General features: G+C 40.1%; 1 protein-coding gene across 1 annotated transcript in view; it reads left to right on the top strand.

The window, feature by feature from the left end:
- Positions 1–21,519, top strand: part of PAPPA2 (pappalysin 2) — a 269,440-nt gene that overhangs the window by 165,330 nt on the left and 82,591 nt on the right. The window contains exons 12-13 of the mRNA XM_027609924.2: positions 6,920–7,055; positions 7,255–7,471. Of these exons, the coding sequence (XP_027465725.2) occupies positions 6,920–7,055; positions 7,255–7,471 (353 nt within the window). The remainder of the gene's footprint in view (positions 1–6,919; positions 7,056–7,254; positions 7,472–21,519) is intronic.

Raw genomic sequence — 21,519 nt, 5'->3', positions numbered from 1 at the left:
AAGATTAACACCTGTGAGGGAGTGAAAGAACCAGGGGAGTACTGAGAGAGAAGGGCTGTGAGACAGCCACGTGAAGGTTTCAGCATCCCACAGGGAACTGGGAGGGCCTCCAGAGTTCTCCTACCTTGTACACCACTCACTCCTATCAAAAGGTCACTGAACATGGGTTTCTCCAGAGAAGTGACATGAGCTTCTGGAGTCTTTCTTCTTCAGAGGGCACTTTCCAGAAGGAGACTTTGCTGTGGGTTGAGTGCTCAGTCATGAAGGAAGGGGTCTCATGGTGTCTCCCAGATCTCACGGTGGACCCCCACACTGCAGTATCCACTACAGATTTGGTTTGCCTCTTTCTAAGCCCCCTTCTGAGTCCCAGAAGCTCTTCTAACACAGAGCCTGCTTCTGCAGACTTAGCCCTGGTGTCTAAAATCACAGATGAGGAAATGCTGTTAGAAGGAATTGAGACAACAAGCTGATTCTGATATGAGTCCTTCCACTGACTTGTTGAGACATATTCAAATGTCTCTCCCTGGATGGTGGGGTTCATAATGGTGGTTCCCTCTTCATTTCACAAAATAACAACTTGACTTCACTTTTCTGAAAGGAGAATCACATAAACTCATGGTGTTTATAGGCTTACTTGTACTATGGGTACAAGTAGGAATATAACGTAGGAATGTAACATAGGATATCAGCTGGGTTTTGACTAATACCAAGAGAGATAGAAAGTAAAACCAGGTTCAAAATTCCTTCCCCATTTTGACTCACATCCTCAAGTATGGAGACTACTGAGATAGCTCGGTAACAAGAGGCTAGTTGTCTCAGAGCCTCTATTCCTCCATTAGTTTTGGAAGTCAAGTAAGATCCCCTGAAATTTTGAGAATTAATCTCTGCCTTGTCAAATTTCTGAAATCTACAGAGATAGCAATATTATTAGGTGAGCCACATGAAATATTTGATAATTTTTCACCTACAAAAAAAGGCATATGGTTCAACCAATAGTGCATGCATTCTTTATTTTTTAAAAATATGTATTTATTTATTTGAGGTTGGGGGGAGGCAGAGGGAGAGGGAGAGAGAATCCTCAAGCAGACTCCCTGCTGAGCACAGAACTGGACATGGATCTCAATCCCAGGACCCCCGAGATCATGACCTGAGCTAAAATCAAGAGTGGGATTTTCATCCAACTGAGCCACCCGGGGACCCCAATAGTGCAAGTATTCTTAATCTGATTTCTGCTGACCCCTAATTGAACTACAAATGGCTTTTAAAGTGTTCACTTAGCTCCTAGCAATTGTATGAAGCTTTTATGCCTAAGTGTTTATGTGACTTCATTTTGGGGGAAATAGAGGTTATGAGTGTCAACAAATTTTCTAAGGAATCTGTGACTTCCTGCTCACCCCAAATTAAGAACCATTGGGTAGTCAAAAGACTACACAACTTGAAGTTGGAAAACCCAAATTCCTACCTCTCTAGCATTTGGTAGAGGAAGTCACGTAAGCTCCTCAGAACCTACTTTCCACTTCTATGATACAACCTTTGTATCCTGGGAGATATTATAGTACAAAAATCTCAGATAGGAATAAAAACCCAAGGAACTTTATGGAGGCTTCAGCAAAGCATGTGATCATGCTTGGCACACTGTTAAGTGCTATACAAAGAGAATATAATGTCTGCTCACTTTCTCCTGCTCAAGGGCCATCCCTTTCTCTCTGGAATCAGGATGTGCCATAGATGAGTAAAAATGGAAAGGCAAAGAAAAAAAATAACAACCCAGTAACTAACCAAAAACATTTAAAACCTCAGAGAAGATTCTTTTCAAGTTTGTGGTATAGTTTCAGGATCTGCTATCCAGTGACCACCACAAAGGATGACCTGGAAGTTGAAATACTTGGCTTGGGAGTATATTGAATGAGTGTGTCTGTACCCAGTAGGCAGATTGAAGAGGGATTTCTTAAGCCCAAACAGTTCTTCACTAGGGGAACATTCTTTCAATCTTACCCCTCACCAGTGGCCAGAAGTTCCATCCAGTAGTTAATGTGCAGACCTTGGATGAAAAAGCCATTGAATGTGATGGACTGGTTTTCCACATCTGTATGTCAGTCAGTATCTACTATCTGTTTTTCTAATTATCTATCATCTATCTATCTATCTATCTATCTATCTATCTATCTATCTATCATCTATCTATTTCTCCAATCTATGTTTCTCTGTTTCAAAGTATTTTGCAATGGATTCAATGAGCTAATTTCACTGGCAATCCTCCAACTTGAGACCACTCCTCAGTCCTGAGAATCACTTGCTTTTCTAAAAGATTCTGTCTCCTTTCTAACATCTAGCTATAGTTTTTCTTCATAAGAGCCAAGTTCAAATTAATTTTATATTGCCAATGTAAGACATGAATGCAATCTCCTTGTTAAGACTAATAAAACATTGCACACGAAGCTAATAATCCCCTTGACCTCTTAGCATCTTGAATTTTTCTCTTGGGGCATGCCTGCTGCTCATTTCAGATCTGAGTAGTTCCCCAGGAGGTGCATTTGATGCTCTTTGTCCAGAAGGGGAAGCTATTCACATAATGCTTTTGGTGTGGTGATGAGAGAAGTATCACACTGTAGTGGCAAAAGTGGCATGGGGTCGAATAAGTAGCGCTTCATGTTGCCAAAGTCTCTGTTCCAGCCCATAACTATCTTTTATATCCAGGAACATAAAATTCACTGTGTGTTTTGTATAAAGTGAAAATAGTGTGGGCTATAATATTATATTAAAATAGCTGTGATGTAGCTGTGGGAAGAATAACTTTTAAAAATATCATCTTTGGTGCTCAACATCACTCATCATCAGGGAAAGGCAAGTCAAAAACAGTGAGGTATCACCTTGCACCTGTCAGAATGACTCGAATCAAAAGACAAGAAAGAACATGTGTTGGTGAGGATGTGGAGAAAATGGAACTCTTGTGCACTGTTGGTGGGAATGCAAATTGATGCAGACGCTGTGGAAAACACTATGGAGGTCCTCAAAAAATTAAAGAAAGAAACATCATACAATCCAGTAATTCCACTACTGAGTATTTACTTAAAGGAAATGAGAACACTAATTCAAAAAATATATGCATCCCTATGTTTATAGCAGCATCATTTACAATAGCCAAGACATGGAAGCAACCCAAGTGTCCATCAATAGATGAATGGACAAAGAAGATGTGGTAGGAAGATAGATGATAGATAGATGATAGATAGATAGATAGATAGATAATAGATATACAGTGGAATATTATCAGTCATAAAAAAAGAATGAAATCTTGCCATTTGCAACAACATGGATGGAGCTAGAGGGTTTAATGCTAAGTGAAATAAGTCAGTCAGAGAAAGACAAATACCATATGTAGAATTTAAGAAACAAAACTAATGAAGAAAGAAAGAAAAAAAAAGAGACAAACTAAAAAACCAACTCTTAAATACAAAGAACAAACATGGTTGCCAGAGGGGAGGTGAGTGAGGGAACCGGTGAAATGGATAAAGGGCAGTAAGAGTTACAAACTTCCAGTTACAAAGTAAGTCACAGAGATGAAAAGTACAGCATAGGGGATATAGTCAATAAGATTGTAAAGATGTTGTCTGGTGACAGTGACTACACTTATTGTGATGAGCACTGAGTAATGCATAGAATTACAGAATCCAGTTGTACACTGGAAACTAATGTAACAGTGTTATACTTCAATAAAAATAATCATCTTTGTTTAAATAAGGAATAAACTCTTAGTATTCTAATTATACTGTCAATTTTAGAAGTTTTTTGTCTGTATATGTACAGCAAAAGTAGGTTTTTGATAAACACACATTGAACTGAATTTTCTGAAAAGCCTGGTAAAGGAGTTATGTATATTAAATATATTTTTCATAGATTCCATTTATAAACTAGAGATATATTCTATACCAAAAGCCTTGGATATTGCCAATGTCTCTAGAAGTAGAACCTGGAATATCAATTCACGTTTCTACAAATGCTGATTTAAAATAGCATAGATGAAATTTTTTAGCCTATAGGTTTTAGAAAAGCATAATTTTCTATACACCAAAATATACACTTTGTGTTTAATTTTTAAATTTTATTCTTTACCCTTTCTTCCTGAAGTGTAAACAAAATAAAAAAATATTTCTCTTTGGAAATAAGAATTATTTTGTGAATTAATTTATGAACATTGAGTTCTTACTAGATGACGGGCACTGTCCTGTGTGCTTTTACATGACTTCATTTAATCCTCATAATAGCTTCAAGAAATAGGTAGTATCTCTGTGTTTCAGATGTGCAAAAGAGGATCTCTAGGCTCAGAGAGGAGGGATGGATTGCTCAGCCTTAACCAGTTAGTAGAGATGGAGCTAAGAGTTGAATTGAGATTTCTGCCTGGCCAACCCTCTCTCCAGAATGGTGAACTTACTTGGTTCTTTTCACCCTGGCTCAGATTGGGTATGCATCTATGTGTGGATTCAAACTAGTCTCTGCTTTAGAAGCACCAAAAGTCATATAAGAGGTCATACTTTCTTTGTGTCTGGTTGCGGTTGTGGGGCATATTCAGTATTCAGCTGAGAACAAAGTTCCGTTATGTCTCCCGTAGCACTATGAGAGGAAATGCCACAGACTCAGTGTCCTGTACCTTGATCAAACCCTTGTCTCTTTTTGCTTTGTGTATCCCAACGTTCCTGGGCCTGTGTGTTTTTTTTTGTTTGTTTTTTGTTTTTTTTTTTGTTTTTTGTTTTTTTCTTGTGAGTCTTACCTGTGGTTTCCTGCTGAAGCCATGGCCTCAAAATCCTGGCATAGCCTTTCTCACAGATCATGGCACAGAGGCGCTGCCACCTTGAGCAGGCTGTAAGGTTCAAAGGGATTTGGTTCAAAGACCCTTAGAGCAAGGAGGCACATTGCCAGGAGATGCAAAATGAGCTGGAGGTTTTAGGCAGGGGCCCTCAGGACAGAGAAATCCACGCCATCATAAGACCAATCCCTCCTAATTAGTCTCAGGTGGGTGGTGTCTATTTTGGGGCCCAGCAGAAGATGGGAAGACTCAGCGCTCCTGTTCCTTGTTGAACCCTCCCCACTCTTCAAGTCTGAGGCCTACTGGGGTAAAGCCACCATGTACTTGTTTGGACTCTGTCTGTTCCTGGCTCAGGAAACAACCCAGAACTTTCTTCCAGTACTCAGGTCTCTTTTGTGGTGTAGGAAAAGGAAGAGGTTGTGGGAGTTCCAAGGGACTTTGATGTCCTTTGCTGCTGCAGTTGAGGGCTTTGCGTTAGGCTCTTGGTTACCTTATGGTATGTTTCATGTCTAGCTCTCATCCAGTCAGGGACAAAGGACCTCATATTGCAAGCCATAACCTATGGGTCTGGATACTTCTTAAGTTATAAAGGAATATTTATTACTTCAAAGAGGGGAAATGAAACGAAGGGAAAAAGACACTGTAAAAAGAGAGTGTGGCTGGTCTTTCCCTCAGAGGAGGAGAGGAAGAAGGGAGAGCTGTGTTGCATTGACCACTGCAAATCATAAAATCACCCTAATTAAGCCAGCAGTGCAAATGGACACTCTATAAACACACCACCAAGACTCAGGAAAAATCAGCCTGCACACAAGGAAGAATTCTTGGTAAAATGGAAAACATGTTTTACCCTTCTCCTCCCCATTTTTAGAAGAGGTTCCTGCCATTAGATATACCCTTCTTTAACCCTGAGGATAGTTTTCCTGGAGCTTCATCACCCTCAGAACCAGATAAAATCTATAGAAAGGCACAGAGAACATTGTAAGGTCTAGCTCCAGAATCTCAAAATGTAGCAACCATGTAATACCAAGTAACGTAGAGGTTTACTCTCAACAGAAATGAAGAGTAATACTGAGCTAAAGGACATAAAATAAAGCTAGAATTACTACATCAAATAATTTCTGTGTGGGAAATAAGCTCTCCAGGTCATCTCCCAATCTCAAAGATGTTTTCTTTTATATTAAAGGATTTCTAGGGACAAAACTCCCATGATTTGCTTTGAAAGACTGTTTCGTTGTTGTTTTTTTTTTTAAGATTTTATTTATTTATTTGACAGAGAGAGACACAGCGAGAGAGGGAACACAAGCAGGGGGAGTGGGAGAGGGAGAAGCAGGCCTCCCGCAGAGAAGGGAGCCCGATGCAGGGCTCGATCCCAGGACCCTGGGATCATGACCTGAGCCGAAGGCAGATGTCTAATGACCGAACCACCCAGGTGCCCCAAAAGACTGTTTTATTGTTCATCATCCTAAGCATCTAGGAATATTGCTTACAAATAACTGAATTTCTTGTCCCTCAGTGTTGGCTTATTTTCAGCCATGGGTAGGGTAGCATATATATGCTTGGGGGCACCAGCAGAAATGCATGAGAATAAACAGTTTGGCAGCTTCTAGTCTCAGAAACAATAGACACTGAAGTTGCCTCTCATGTCATACTCCACATGCTAAGTGAGAGGTTCAGATAAAATGTTTAGGGGGAAGACAGGAAGATGCAGAAGGATGAACTACGTTCTGAACTATGCCAGTTCACAACAGAATGTTAGCTTGGTGCCACTTGTCCACTTCTCTCCCACTTTGGAGATAAGATTGGCTGGCTATGCAGTAATTTATTGTGTCCAGCAATGGTCTCTTTCAGTGATCTTCTTGAGAAATTTAAAGAAAGACAGGTCCAAGTGAAAAAAGGAACAGTTGAGGTTAAAAAAAAAAAGACAATCTCAGGAAAAGATGGGAAGTTCAGTAGCTGAAAGTTATCTTTTTCCATCTAATTTTGATTTTTAGTGTAATCTCGGCTATCTTTTTGTGCCTACTCCATAATTTTCTCATAAGTGTAAAAATAGCATGACACAGTGCCTTGATAGCCCAGTGGAAATGATGACTCACACATATATGTGCTTATGCCTAGGTGTGTTTTGGTAGACCAGGAATGGCCACGGCAATTTTCGTTTTCTTGACATCTGATGGCCTGGTACTCAGAGAACATCAGCGGCCGACAGTGACTGTTCACCTGACCGATGTCAGTGGGAACAACCACTCTCTTGGTGAGTCTGACAGTGATCCCTTCAGGGCCACTAGAGGATGATCCAGTAGACCCTGAAATCAGCCTGGCATCTGACTCTGATATTGTTTGGGACCTTGCCTACAGTAACAGCTGTTGAAAAGATAAAAGGAATGCTAGGTATGGAACACAGTGCTATATGAATGACTTACAGTATTATTCATCTCCTTATTTCTCTTCAGGAACCTATGAGCTGTCATGCCAGCATAACCCACTGGTTATCAATGTGACCCATCACCTGAATGTCCTCTCCCACCGTACCACCTCAGTGCTGCTGAATTTCTCATCCCCATTGGTGGGCATCTCAGCGGTGGCTCTAAGGACATCTTCCCACATAAGTCCTTCAGCTCCCAATGAGTGCATCCCAGAGCATGAGGGGCAAAATCATCAGGGACAGAGGTACAGAGTCTCTTATCTCCTTTTTTTTCTTGTGGTTGTTAGGTACTACTATCATTTTCATATATAGCATTTTGTTTTCAGTGGGTGCTTAATCACTAACTAAAAAGTGGGTCTAAAAACTACTAAAAAGACATAAGAAACAAGCAAAGAACAACTCATAGAAGGCACACTTGGGTTTTATATTTTGCTCTTCTTTTCTTAAATGATAATAATTTTTTATGTAAATATTTAACATCTTTACAAGGTCTTAAAATCTTTTTTACATATAAAACCACTGCCTTCAAATCAGCATGGTTATATAAACTGCCAAAAATTCTCTCCCAAAAACTCAGTGTTCCCTAAGCAATGTATATTTTTCCACTTGTTCCCACCTGGACAGTGTATACAGCAAGTTTCACAATTAGTTTTCAAGGCATGTCATACAATCAGTTAGAGTTACATATGGAAATCAGGAATATATTATCTACATAGGTCTTTCTGTGGACATCTGTGATTGTCATCATCTAGATAGAGATTTCCTGAACTCTCTGCCTCAGCTAGTAGAGGGATTGTGCTTTATAGTGTTGGTGTGCCCAAGGGTGGCCTGAAGGTAGGAGGGAGAAGGCCAAAGGTGTGTGCTGCAGTTGGGCTGGACTCATTCTATGAGTGGTCTAATCAATGGAGTGGGACTATAGGTAACAGAGTTCATTCCCTCAAGGAGTAAGGTTTCAGGCAATTAGGATCCCAGTCACAAAAGCTTCCAGGCAGTGCTCTATCACCAAATAGGAGATTTGATACCACCATGCCCAAACTAGGTATACCAGAAACTGAGATTTGATTAGGGACTAGGAGTAGACAGTAGTGTGTAGTATATCAGTTATTTTTTGCTGTATAGCAAATTATAGAAAAATTTAATGGCTTATCACAGTTTCCATGAGTGAGGAATTTGGGTGCAACTTAGCTGGGTGCTTCTGGCTTAGAGTCTCTTATGAGGCTGCCATCAAGCTGTTGACCAAAGCTACCACAACCTAAGGCTCAAGTGGAGCTGCAAATTTCACTTCCAAGCTCACCCATGTGGTGATTGGCAGGCCTCAGATTATCTGCATCCAGGCTCACTCACATTGGTACTAGCAATAGGCATGCTCACATAGGCGTCGTTCAGTTCTTCACCATGTGGGCTTCTCCATAAGCTGCCTGAGCATCCTATGATACAGCAGCTAATGATCCGACAGAGAAAAAGAGCCAGAGAGGGTAAGTACATAGAATACCACCCAAAAGCTACAGGAGACCATAAAAGCCACCCAAAAGCTACAGGAGGCCATAAAATGTTATAGCCTTTTTATAACATAATGTTGAAAGTGACAATCCATTACTTCTGGTGCATTCTTTTCATTAGATATGAGTCAGTAAGTCCAGCCTATACTCAAGGGGAAGGGCATGAATCACTAGGGGCCATGTTAGAGGCCATCTACCACATACAGTAATAATAGTTTGTTAATTGAGTACTAATTGTGTGCCAGGTGTTGTTGTAAATGCTAGAAAGAGAAAAACAATAAGGAATAGAGTCTGGATGTTGAAGTAACATTAGTTAGTTCGTCTGCAACTCTTAAGTATTCTTATTGAGCAAACATCTTCAAATATTAACACAGGAATGTAGACTATTAAAATAACATTGTTTACTAGAATTATTGCCTCTCTCCTAGTTTTTTCAAATGATTTTCTTTACTGGCTCTACCTCTGGCCTCAAGCCATACAGAATTTCTTTCAGGTCCCTGAGACATGTGTTCTTGATGAGTTTCATGTCTTTGCACATTGTGTTCCTACTTTCTTGAATGCCTTCCAGCCCTTCTTCACTTCAACTCATACTTCACCATCAGGATTCACCTTCTGTAAAATCTTGGCAAACTCCTTGCCTATTTCCGTAGGGCATTGTACATAACCCACACTCTGCAGAAACAGCTATCACATTGGGTGGTAACTATTTGTTTACTTGTTGTTCTTTTCCACTAAGCTTTGAACTCTCTCTAGTGGAAATTCCATGTGGTATCTTTTAGTGCCTAGCAGAGAGCCTGGCACATAGTAGTGTCAGAAACTCTGTTGAATGATAGTAACAGACTTTATTTCTAAATGCTGGATGGAACAGAACTGAACAAGAAAAGCACAAAAAGTAGAAGTCATAGCCTCTCCAGACCTGAGGGACAAGAATTCCCCTCACCATCACAGCTGTGAAGTTCTGACAAAGGTGATTAATTGTGATCACTGCTGCTCGTTCACTTATTTTCATTTGGCACTGTGGGAAAAACAAGCTTTATATGCATGCATGCAAACCAGTAGAAATAGGATATGATTCTCCAGTTTACACAGTGTATGTGGAATGCACAAGCATTTCCAAACCACATATGACTGACAGGAGCCATGCAAATTGGCTTCCCTTCTCAGCCAGCAAATCAGTGCAATATAGTAAATTTTGATACACAGGAAACCTAATAGATTTCATATATTTTCTTTGTGAACAGATTTAAAATCTGAATCCCTATGTACTCTCAAAAAATAGATTTTTTTTTATATCTTTATATCAATCCCAGTTGAAGATGTGGATAGATCATAATATGAAACCCTCAAATTCTGGGCATAGTGAGAGGGATTCCTGGCTACCTCATTTTTACCCCTTATGACCTGAATTCCATTAATACTAAAATGGGCAATGGAGAGCTGACAGATGCCTGGCAGTAGAGGATGTATTATCCATTCTGTATTTAACCATTAATGACCAATGGCCCGTCCCTCCTACAACTCTGCATCTTTAAATCTGCCCGACTGGCCCACAGAATCTCAGCTGAAGGCCAATAAACCTGTCTGGCTCTCCAGTGATGTTTATCATCTTTACCTTGGACCCTTTAGCTTTGATCTCTCCCTTCATCTTGTTTCTCATTCTGCTATGATGGCTACCAATTTATGACCCTTTGGGCTTAGTCTACTGATAATGAACCATTAGTCTTGAAAACCAAGTTTTGTGTTCCTGGTTTTGGCCACTGGTGCTCAATTAGAGCTCAATTCACTCCTTCTCTCTGGCTGTTTCTAGCTCTAGCCACTTAGGTAAAGGTCCTGCATAACCTGCCACAGCATCCCATGAGTTGGAGAATCAGGCAGACCCCCAACCATGCCAGGATTGTGTTGTTGGCTTTGGGAAGTGGGAACCACTGTTGTGATTAATGCGATGGGATTTAGAGTGTATCCGAGATATACTCCAGGCACTGATAGGTTACTTTGCCTAAATGAGAGGAATTAGCTTCCAGATAATCAGGACTCTAATTTAATCAGGACTCTTACTATCTACTTTGGAAATCCACACAGTCAAGTTTAGAAGAATTTACTAATAGGCAAGAATTGCTGATGGGCACGTGATTTCTCCTACAACAGAATTTTGTTCTTCTAGTTACATGAACATAATGTAATGGAAACATTGATTGTAACTTCTCTACTCCTACCAGATGATAGATGCAACAGATCCCGCAGCATTGAATCTTCTGAGGATGAACATCATCTCCTTCTCCATGGCATGGGCTGATTACAATGGTTGAAACTTCTGGCCACTCCTTTCTTTGCAACATTTGCACTTTCTGTCTTACTGATTTTTTCATCTACCTTCTCCATAACAGGTTGCAGTATGATCTCCCAAACAACTGTGCTTCCTTAACTTTTCTTTGTATTTCAAAGAGTTCTGGCTTTTTATAATTTGATGTTACAGAATTAGGTGCATAGCTGCTTGTGACTCTTTTATCTTCATTAGGATCATACCTTGTGCCAACTTTTGCTCTGTTAAATGCTTTTGGCTTTGTATTCTACCTTGTCTGGAATTTAAATTTCCATCCCTGCTTTCCTTCTGTTTATATTTATTTGGTAAATACTTGCCTTTCATTTATTTTTAACATTCTGCTATCTTCATTGCCAATGAGCCCAGGGCATATTGCTCCATGGCACTGTTTATTCTGAAAATTTATTTCATGGTCCTCAAGCTTCTAGTATCTTTAGGACCCTGTAGTATTTTTACGTTTGGGACATTAATCTTCTAGGATTCCATGGCCTTTGCCAGTAGTTCTCCCTTGCCCCCCAACTCTCTCCCACCGCACTGGACCAAGACCCTCATACTTCTTGACCTGAAGTCTTAAAGTCAGTAATGAAAGGGTGGTACTGATGAGGACTAAAGGATAAAAAACAGATCTGTGACCCCTGAAATGCAGTGCCTAGTTTGCCAGTCTCAAGAGAAGCCAGAGAATGAGGAAAGAATGACCCTTTCCCTCTCTCCTTTTAGCATGGCTTCATTCCTTATTTGCTTTTTTCCCTCCTCAGGAAAAAAAAAAATGCATGCTTTGGCTTCCAGTGATGTTTCTCAATTCAACTCCAATACATTTTGAAATCAGGAGGAAATCCTCACAGATTCCAGCTGTCAGTCTTGGTTTTTGATTTTGATAAGAGTTTTCATATTTTTTCTGTTGGAATTTAAGTGGGAAGCAGGGAAAAATGACCTCATAGCATTCTTGTGAGATTAACTGAGAAGTGTACATGTGGAGTGCATAGCACATTCTAGCACCAGGCAGGAGCACCGCCCATATAAGCTTTCACACTATTCCTCATCTTTGTTTTTCTCCATTCCTCTTTTTACAAGGTGTGCCACTGATCAGTTTCTTGCTTCTCAGCTCTCAAGTCACTCTCAACATGTGCATGTGTAAATACTAGAACAGGATTTTATTGATATTTATCCTTTGCCAGCTGACACAATGTTCTGCTTTGTCAGAAGTGGGTAATGGAGAGATACTACAGGAGGAAGGGCTTCTCTTCCTAGCTTCAGTGTGCTTTCTTCTCTTTTGCGGCTGTGCCATGCTCAGCAGCAGTGTAAAGAACAGCTTCCATAAAGTCAGCATCCACTTGCATTCCCAGGGTATGTATTTCCAGTTGGCTCTTCATCACCATCAACCAAAAGTAATGCTTGTTATTTATCCCACTGCATGTTATAAACTGCTAGCATCCCATTTCCCATTGACAAGGAGCTCCGTATTGTACTCAAGCCCGAAGGTACAACCAAACTGATCCCCAGATCTGACCTTTGTGAATCTATCTCCTGGTACCACATACAGGTCCATTCTATGCCAGTCGGGGTCCAGTGAGGACACAGTAATTAGAATAGGGAGAGTTTAATATAAAGAACTATTAACTACTTAGGGGAACTACAAAGGATTAACTACTTAAGAGAACCCTAATTAATAGAATGGGGGATAAAGGGAGCAGTCATTCCATTTTCCATTTAGAGGTGAGGGAAGAGTATCAGAGGAAGGGACAAATGTGGAAAAGGCTCCCCACCTAAGGCTACGATTTGGATCTCATCAGAGTGGGTTTGGCGATGGCACAATGGATGACACAGAAGTTTGCTGAGGTTTCAGAGGCTGGGGCCAGCAAGCAGGAAACCACCCACTGGAGTGCTGATCAAAGCTTCTTTGGAAGCTGCCTGCTCAGGCACTCTTGGGACTTCTGGAAAGCTGCCCTTGGGGTGCTGCTGACACTTCCCGGAGGTCACCCACTGGGCACTGGTGAAACTTTCTGGGAAGTCAATCAGTGGAGCGCCTTTGAGACTTGCTCCCACTAGAGTGCTGGTAGACCTTGCTGAGCTGTGCAGGGTGTCCCTGAAACTCCTTACGGAGTGAGCACTACTGGACTGAAGCCCTGTCAGATGTCAAGTGCTGCAGAGGCCAGGAGAGGAAAACACATAGGAATCTAGAAGAGATGCCCCTTCTTCCTGGAAGTCTCTCCAGTTACATCTACTGGAAACACGTGACATTACACTAACTGGCCAAAGAGCAATATTTACATGGTGCATTTCTAGGATTGCGAAGTGGCAGGAAAGATCTTGTCAAGGAACCCAGAAGAAATCCCGTTTTTGTGCCTTTTACGTTCCAGCTAAGATTTCCTTTAAGGTCCTGGCTTTAATCCTCAGACCACTTTTCAGTATAACTTCTAAATAGATTTGACCTAACTAGAAATGCATATTTTCTTTTTTTAATGTTTTGAACTTATTTTAAGTCCAAGGCAAACATGAAGTATAAATACCTCATTAACTTATTCAGTATAAATATACATTCTGATTGAGATAGAAAACAAGTAATAAATATTCATAAATAAAAAATTGTCGTGGGTTCTGAGGTTTACCTTAAACTATAGCTTATCAACGCCAAGTATTCCAATCTACTATTGAATGAGATATTAATTATTTCAAATGAATATCCATGTAGAAATCTAAGTTCTTTTTTCTCTCTCGTTCTCACTCTCATTCTTTCTCATTAACTATATATAGTAATGCTTTGATCCTTTTCTTCATTGTGGATAACTGAAAGTAGATTCATATAACAATTTAGGTCTAATACAATGGATATGTGTGTGAGAGTGTGAGTGTATACATTGTGTCTGCTTACTCTATTTTACTTCAAGTAGAAGCAAGTTTTTGAAAAGTTTAATGTAAGTTGATTTGTAAAACCAATTATTCTATATGGTGTGTGTGCATGTGGTTTGAGTGTGTGTGTGTGTGTGTGTGTGTGTGTGTGTGTGTGCATGTATGTCTCTGTATAGAAAGAGATGGACCATTCATCATTCAAAAATATTTATTAAATGCCTACAATGTGCCAGGAATAATTTTTCAGTTAAGGAAACAGACTCAAAGTGTACAAATTCACCTTATTTGAGATTAGCAAAACTAAGACTAGGATTCAAGAAATTTGTTTTCAGTAAAAGAACATTCCATTATAAGAATAGAAACTGTTTCAGAAATATATCCATGTCTACTACCATCCAAGAAACCCTGCTGCCCTCTCTCAAATTATATTTGGAAAAAAAGCATGAGAGAAGAACAGAGATTCTAAGAGCAACATCTTCTCATAGAAATTCCCTAGTCTTAGTAGGTGGATTATCTAAGCAGCTGTCTTACTAGAGAATGTCCCCTCAACTCTCCATTATCTAGTTACACCATATCCATTTTAGCAATGATCCATATCCATCCATATTCTCTTCCATAGTCCATTTTTCCTTATTCCAAACCTGAGCCACCTTTAGAGCCATCTTCTCCATGGCTTAACTAGAATTATTATTCATTAAAGTGAAATTTAATCAGTAATATCTGTTTCCTGGAAAATCATAAAATCATATAAAATCTAAAAATAAAAAAACGTGGCTATTGTTTAAAAAACCTGTATTCTGATTCTTTTCATAATATTGGATAATTTAAAGTTAATTGTTTTAGCAATTTTGGTCTAGTAAAATGTGGCTATATATGCATGTGTGTATGTGTATTCACTTTATGCAAGACAATCTTTTGGAAAAGGTTAATATGTAATGAATTATATAACTACATTTATTTATTTATTTATTTATTTATTTATTTATTTATTTATTTATTTTGTATAACTACATTTTTAAAATGATTTGGCTTTTTAAACGATTGTGCCATTCAGAAGGGTATTATTTTTTAAGTAAAAAATAAATATTTTTGTAAAGAGCAGTGTCATCCCCAGATTTTCTCCTCTTTCTTTCTTTTTCTTTTTCTACATTAATCTGCATTTTTCTATTTACTTAAAGCAAACTAAGCATGAACACATAAAGTCTGAATCAAGAAAACATAATGAACACATACACTGTGCTCTTGTATGATTCTATATTCAAAGCAACAACTCTTAGAATTTACCTTTTGCATTGAAAACATTTACTACTAGGCTGCTATTATGGATATCAGTTGGCGTTCAGCTTCTTACTCTCATATACTTAACATAAAAATGTACATGTACATAATTAAAATACCTGTCATGTTTTGTCAACCATGCTTGTGTAAAGATGAGAATTAGGTTATTTTAAAACTGAGTAATCGGGGCACCTGGGTGGCTCAGTCGTTAAACGTCTGCCTTCTGCTCAGGTCATGATCCCAGGGTCCTGGGATCGAGCCCCACATCGGGCTCTCTGCTCAGTGGGAAGCCTGCTTCTCCCTCTCCCACTCCCCCTGCTTGTTTTCCCTCTCTTGCTGTGTCTCTCTCTATCAAATAAATAAATAAAATCTTAAAAAAATAACAACAACTGAGTAATAAAAGAATAATGTGTATCTGGTTTGGTTGGGAATGCCTCAGGATGCAGGGACACCTGCAAATTTATGGACATGTGTACTAGTTTAGTCAACTCTGTTGTCTCCGGGTAGCCTCTATTCTTCAGATTCTGTTTCCTAAAGCAGGGACTGCAAAACTAAATAATCCAGGGAGAAAAATCATAGCTATTACCAAATAACTCATAGTTTCCTGTCTGCAACTTATGACCTTTGGTAATATGCTGGGCTAATGCTATATCTCAGGCCGACTTACCCTAGCTGCCTCCTCTCTTTCGACCCCCGCTTCAATAGCACCCCTGTGCTGTGACAAAAAGATGTTTTTAGCCTTAGAAAGTTCTTGAAAATGTAGATCTGTTGACCAAGAAGATAGAATAGAAGATAGAGCTTCATCAGTGAGTCAAGTCCAGAAGATTTTTGGGTCACCCTCCGTTGTCCTTGGAGAATTCACTATAGACGTGGAATTTTGGTTGGGGGTGGAGGGATGCGGTAGAACAGAGAGCAACTTTTCCATAGAACTTCTCTTTTATGATTTTAAAATCCCCAGAGAATTTCTGGGAGGAAGTGGCTGTGTTTTCCATTTGGGAGATGTTGGGACTCAAGTGTCAAAATATTTCTTCTTGGTTATACTGTAGATTAGGGGTAGAGCTGTTACATTATAAGGCCTCCAAACCCCAGTCCAGGGGCACATAGCCAGAGCACAGCTCAGTGCCTTGGCATTCCATTCCCACTGTAATCAGTTTGTGAGCCTGCTCTTGGTAATAGGATCATTCCATCTCTATTATCCGTCATTCTGCTTCATGCTTCATTATTCTCTGGAACCCTCATTGCTGCTGCTTTACCAATTCCTATTGTGCTTCAATTATTTGGAGCTAAGATTTGAAATGCCAACCGTTTCCCTTCCTTCTCTGCCTGGATTGGGACTCTACAATGCCAGGCCTCTCCTTCCCCTGCTCATTTCTATGTACAGCATTCATATCACCTCCCTTTTGATAGCCTCACAAAGTGAAGAGCCCCTTCCTTTCTTTTTCTAGGGGCTACAGGTTAAAGCATTTGTTTTGGCTCTTCTTTTGTTTTTAGAAGAGGGTTTGCTTTTAATACTCCAGGATGATGGGAAGTGTTCTCTCCTGCTGGGAAAGGCACTATAGAAATGAAATATGTGTTACATTTCTACTCATTTGATTATCTTCTTCCCCAAAGCAGTTTAGCAAATTAACATTGAATCTGTTTTTGTTTCTTAAGCAAAGAAAGAATTATAGCAGCTCAATTGTTCCCTAGGTTTCTTGCCTAACTTCCTTTTCCCAGAATGATTTGTCCATAAAATAAGAGGGAAGGAAGAGAATCACTGGAGAGGATTCTGATTCTTTTGACCAATGACAGATGGCCTGGTGAACAACAGGTCTACTTTGGGAGATACAGTTAGCTGTTTGAATCTGTTCAACTGTTTGTTCTTGAGGGGTCACAGAGGAAAAATGAAAAGGTCACAGACGTGGTCTCATTGAGGGGTTTATTGGTGCATGACTAGACTATTCTAGAAACAGCCTTTATTAAAATATTACCTTGTCTGAGATGATTCTTAGTGGGAGGCATTCTGAGAACTGGTTCGGTGGTGGCTTTTGGTCAAAAGCTAAGAATAGGCACAAACAACTTATGAAGACTGGGAGTTGGAGTCTCCCTCTAAGGAATAGGCTAGTTTCAAAACAATAACTTTGAAATAATGACTCCTCTATGTCTTATCATGTTGTCTGAAATTCCAGCATTAGGAATGATTTTCTTCAAGTCTTGGTTATCTCCGAGGGTCTCTTTAAAATAGTAAATAACTATTGAATAGAAGTAGAAACGTCATAAGTTGTTATCAACTCTTTATAGCAGAACTATTCTCGTATGGACCTTGACAATTCAAAAATAGACCAGGGCCCTGCTGAAATGCACCCTAGTATAGGCATCTGGAAATTATGGGGAGTACCAGAAACAGAAAAAGTGGTACTAAAAAGAGAGATTTTTAAACTGTCACCTGCTTCTCAATTTTGCTCAGGGCTGGCCCTGTCCTTATGGTCTGTATTCATAGCAGCTGGTGGAAAGAGCACAGAAAATAAAAACAAAACAGTATTTCTAGGATTCTGTCATTTTGCCAGCCTGCCAAGTAGACAGACACTGTTGACGGAGTTGACCATAAGTTCTGGTTGGAATGACTCTCAGGCCCTGTCTGGTTCTACGTAGCCATAACGGTGGAGGCAGAGGAAGTCTGGGGATTGAAGTGGCAGGAAGCCCAAAGTCCAGACCCCTCTCTCCTGCTATTGGCTACATCATCAGTCTTACCGCATGATTTCAGGGCAGTCCCTTCCCTCCCTTCTTTGGGCCTTCATTTCTCCATAAGAAAACGAGCCATGGCCATTGCAAGGGTTGGGAGAGCTGGAGGGAACAAAAGAACAGAAGGGAGGAATATTCCAAATCTGATGTCAACCAAGGACTGACAAATCCCCGGATTATGAGATGATGGGAACAATGTGAAGCTTCTGTTGGAGAGTCCAGAAACTTTCCCCAGAAACTGGGGAAAGGAAGCCAGGGGGAGAGGGAGATTCCCAAAGGGGACCAGCACGTGTTTTATGTTCTACTTCTGCAATATTGTGATACTTGGTCTTAGTCTGTGGTTCCTGGCTCACAGCTCCCAAGCCCTTGGAATTTCCTAAGTGTTGAGAGTGATAAAGGTGTCTTTTGTTATATGAATGAGGTGACTTTTGGAAAGCACTGAAGGATGGGACTGGTTGTCAGTAGAGCCAAACACATGATTAGAAGTTTGGAACTTTGAGTCCTACCCCTTGACCAGGGAGCAGGGAGGGGCTGAAGTTTGAATCAGTCAATCAAGCCTATGTATTGAAGCCTCCAGAAAAACCCAAAAGGCTGTGTTCAGAGAGCTTCTGGGTTGGTGAACACATAGAGATTGGGGAGGGTGGCACACCAGGAGGGGGCATGGAAGCTCTGTGTCTTTTCCCCATTACCTTGCCCTGGGCATCTCTTCCATCCAGCTGTTCTAGAGTTCTATTTATTATTTTATAAAAACTTAGCAACCAGTAAGTAAAATGTTTCTCTGAGTTCTCTGAGCGGTTCTAGCAAATTAATCAAACCTGAGGAGGAGGTCCTGAGAACCTCTGATTTATAGCCAGTCAGTCAGAAGTATAGGTAACCACTTGGGTTTCTGACTGGTGCCTGAGTTGGGGATGGGGACGGTTTGGTAGGATTGATCTCTTAACCTGTGGAACCTGATGCTTTCTCTGGACAGGTAGTGTTAGGATTGAGTTAAACACTCAGACATCCTGCTGGTGCCCAAGAATTGCTTGGTTGTAAGTGTGGGAATCTGCACCCCCACACACATATATTGGAACTGGTTTCAGAACATCTATTTAACTTCCATATGTGATTTTGAGACTCATTCAAGGTGTTGGCTTGCAAATTTTCAAGACCTGAGTTTACACAGCTTCTGTATAGCCACAGAGAAATCATACTACTCCTTCCTCCTGCCCTGTAGGAACTGTTCTAGGAATGACGCAGAAGAAAACTCATGCCCACTAAACTTCATTCACAGGACTGTACTGTTGCCTCACTTAACTATATGTGTTTCACAATTACTCAGGCTGCGCCTATGAATGTGGCTGGGGAAGTGTCACCCCCAGATTAATAGTTTAATTGGTGTCCAGGGATGAATAGTAGGTAGGACAAGAGTCAGCAGTACAATCATTTGGGGGCTCCAGCAGTCACTCCTCATTTGGAAATGTCCCACATGGGGATGGTTACTGCCTTTGCAAACTGGAAAAATACATTTTTATATGTATATAATTTATATTTTTATAATTTACGTACACATACACATTTGTTATTTCTTTTTTTTAAAGTTTTTTTATTTTTAAGTAATCTCTACACCCAACGTGGGGCTCGAACTCACAACCCCAAGACCAAGAGTTGCATGCTGTACCGACTGAGTCAGCCAGGCGCCCCTGTTGTTTCTGATGGGTGATTCTGTTTCCCTGATGCAATGCTAAGAAGCCTATCCTCTGCCAATTAGCCAGCAATTGTTTGGACTCTTCCTTTGGTATTCCACATATTTTATAATCTACATTAAAATCATGGGTTCTGAAACATGGTGAGGCAGGGATTTGAAAGGGAGCGCTTTTGGCTGTGTGATGTAAATCTGTTTCTCTTTAGAAGGACAGGGGGCATTTGGATGGGACTTCTAGTGTTACAGCCAGGCGTGGTAAAAACTATGCCCAGAATTAGAAATGAGTGAAGCAAATTATCCAGCACTGGGGCCACCAGAGTCCAGTCCTGAACTTACAAATAGGTCACATTCTAGGAAGAGATGGACCTCTCCCAAGGGGCCGACTTCGGAACAAAACCTTTAGTAGAGAGGCAGGGGAACCTCCGCTTTCCCAACGTACAGGAATAGAAGAAGTCTGCTTCATGCAATAATTTCATCATTTCTCTGTCATGAGGGAAGAAACAGAATTACTACTGAGATTCCTCTGTTTCTCTCAGATGAGAATCTTTGGAGGAAAAGAACTTGAATTAATTTTACCTTCCTGGTTAGTATGATGCTTCAGTAAAACCCTTCAAAGTACCAGCATTGTTTTGCCTGAGAAGGCTGATGGAAATATACTTGACATTTGATCTGTTTCCTGTCCTACAAAGCAAAGATGGAGCCAGAGTGAGGAGAAGGTAGGATGGGGAGCCAGAGTAGAGACTGTATCTTTTTGTATTGGTTTGGAGAAACAGCAAAGCTCTCTAAAGATGGATGCTATTATTATTATTTGGTTTTGCCATTGGTGGTGGCAAGATTAATGAGAACTCCGTTTCTTCCAGTCAACTCTACATTCTGTACATTCTACTTCCATCTGCTGCCAAATCCAGAGCATACATTCCTTCTTAGCCCACACCCTCTTATTTCAATAAGAATCAATAAAACACAGTAGGGGAATGGCCAGAAATCTGATCCTCTTTACTATTTAACCTTAAAAGAGCTGTTTCTGCAGAAACCACTGGGATTGCTATTTGGTGAATAGTGGCACTTCTTGGATAAATGAATTGCAATATTTTGTTTAAGCAACTGAAAAATTGGAATATTAAGTAAAAACTTACACTGGGCAAGAAAGATTGTGAGAAACTCTTTTTTGGGTTCTCCACCACATCCTGCTGCCCATTCATGGGTTTTCTGTACTTCCACCCCAATACCACCAACACCTCATTTGGGAAATTAAATATCACGTTAGAGCTGGAAGGGACCTTTAAGAGAACCTAGTTCAAACCCATCATTTTACAAATTTGCAGACAGAGGACCAGAGTAGTTAAGAGACTTACCCAAGGTCATAGATGTAAGCAGAGACAAGCCAAGACCTGAACCCAGGTCACATTGGCCTTGATCTACTACTTTCTCTATTATACCATGCTGTTTTTCAAAATGTATGGTACAGATGCCACACAGTTTCTCCTAAACTAACCAGGATTCCAGATATCAAGCTGTGGTCAGCTTTTTCTGGCTGCTTAAAAGAGGGTGGGATGTTGACTTGAGAAAAGTCCATGAGCTGATGTCATCCTGATTTTGAGTTTGAGCCAAAGCTTAATTAAATGTTTCTTGGTTATTATATCGTAGTCTTAGTGTTCTGGAATATCCCATCACTTCTTTTGGGCTCATTTTCCTCACCTCTAAAATGAGGAATTTGGGTTGAATTATCTTTAAGGTCCATTTTACTTTTAAAAACTGTGGTTCCTCTAAGATCATTGTTAAGAGTCATGTCCACTCCTCCCACCCAGAATTATTCATGTTCAAGGAAATGTGGTCTTTAGCATATAATCTTCCATTAGCCCTCACATGGGAGAAGTAGGGTTTCACTATGGATTCCTTTGTTTTTTAAGATTTTATTTACTTACTTATTTATTTATTTATTTA

This window comes from Zalophus californianus, chromosome 10 (assembly GCF_009762305.2).
Source record: "Zalophus californianus isolate mZalCal1 chromosome 10, mZalCal1.pri.v2, whole genome shotgun sequence".
Lineage (NCBI taxonomy): Eukaryota > Metazoa > Chordata > Mammalia > Carnivora > Otariidae > Zalophus > Zalophus californianus.
This window is presented reverse-complemented; position numbering and strand designations above follow the sequence as displayed.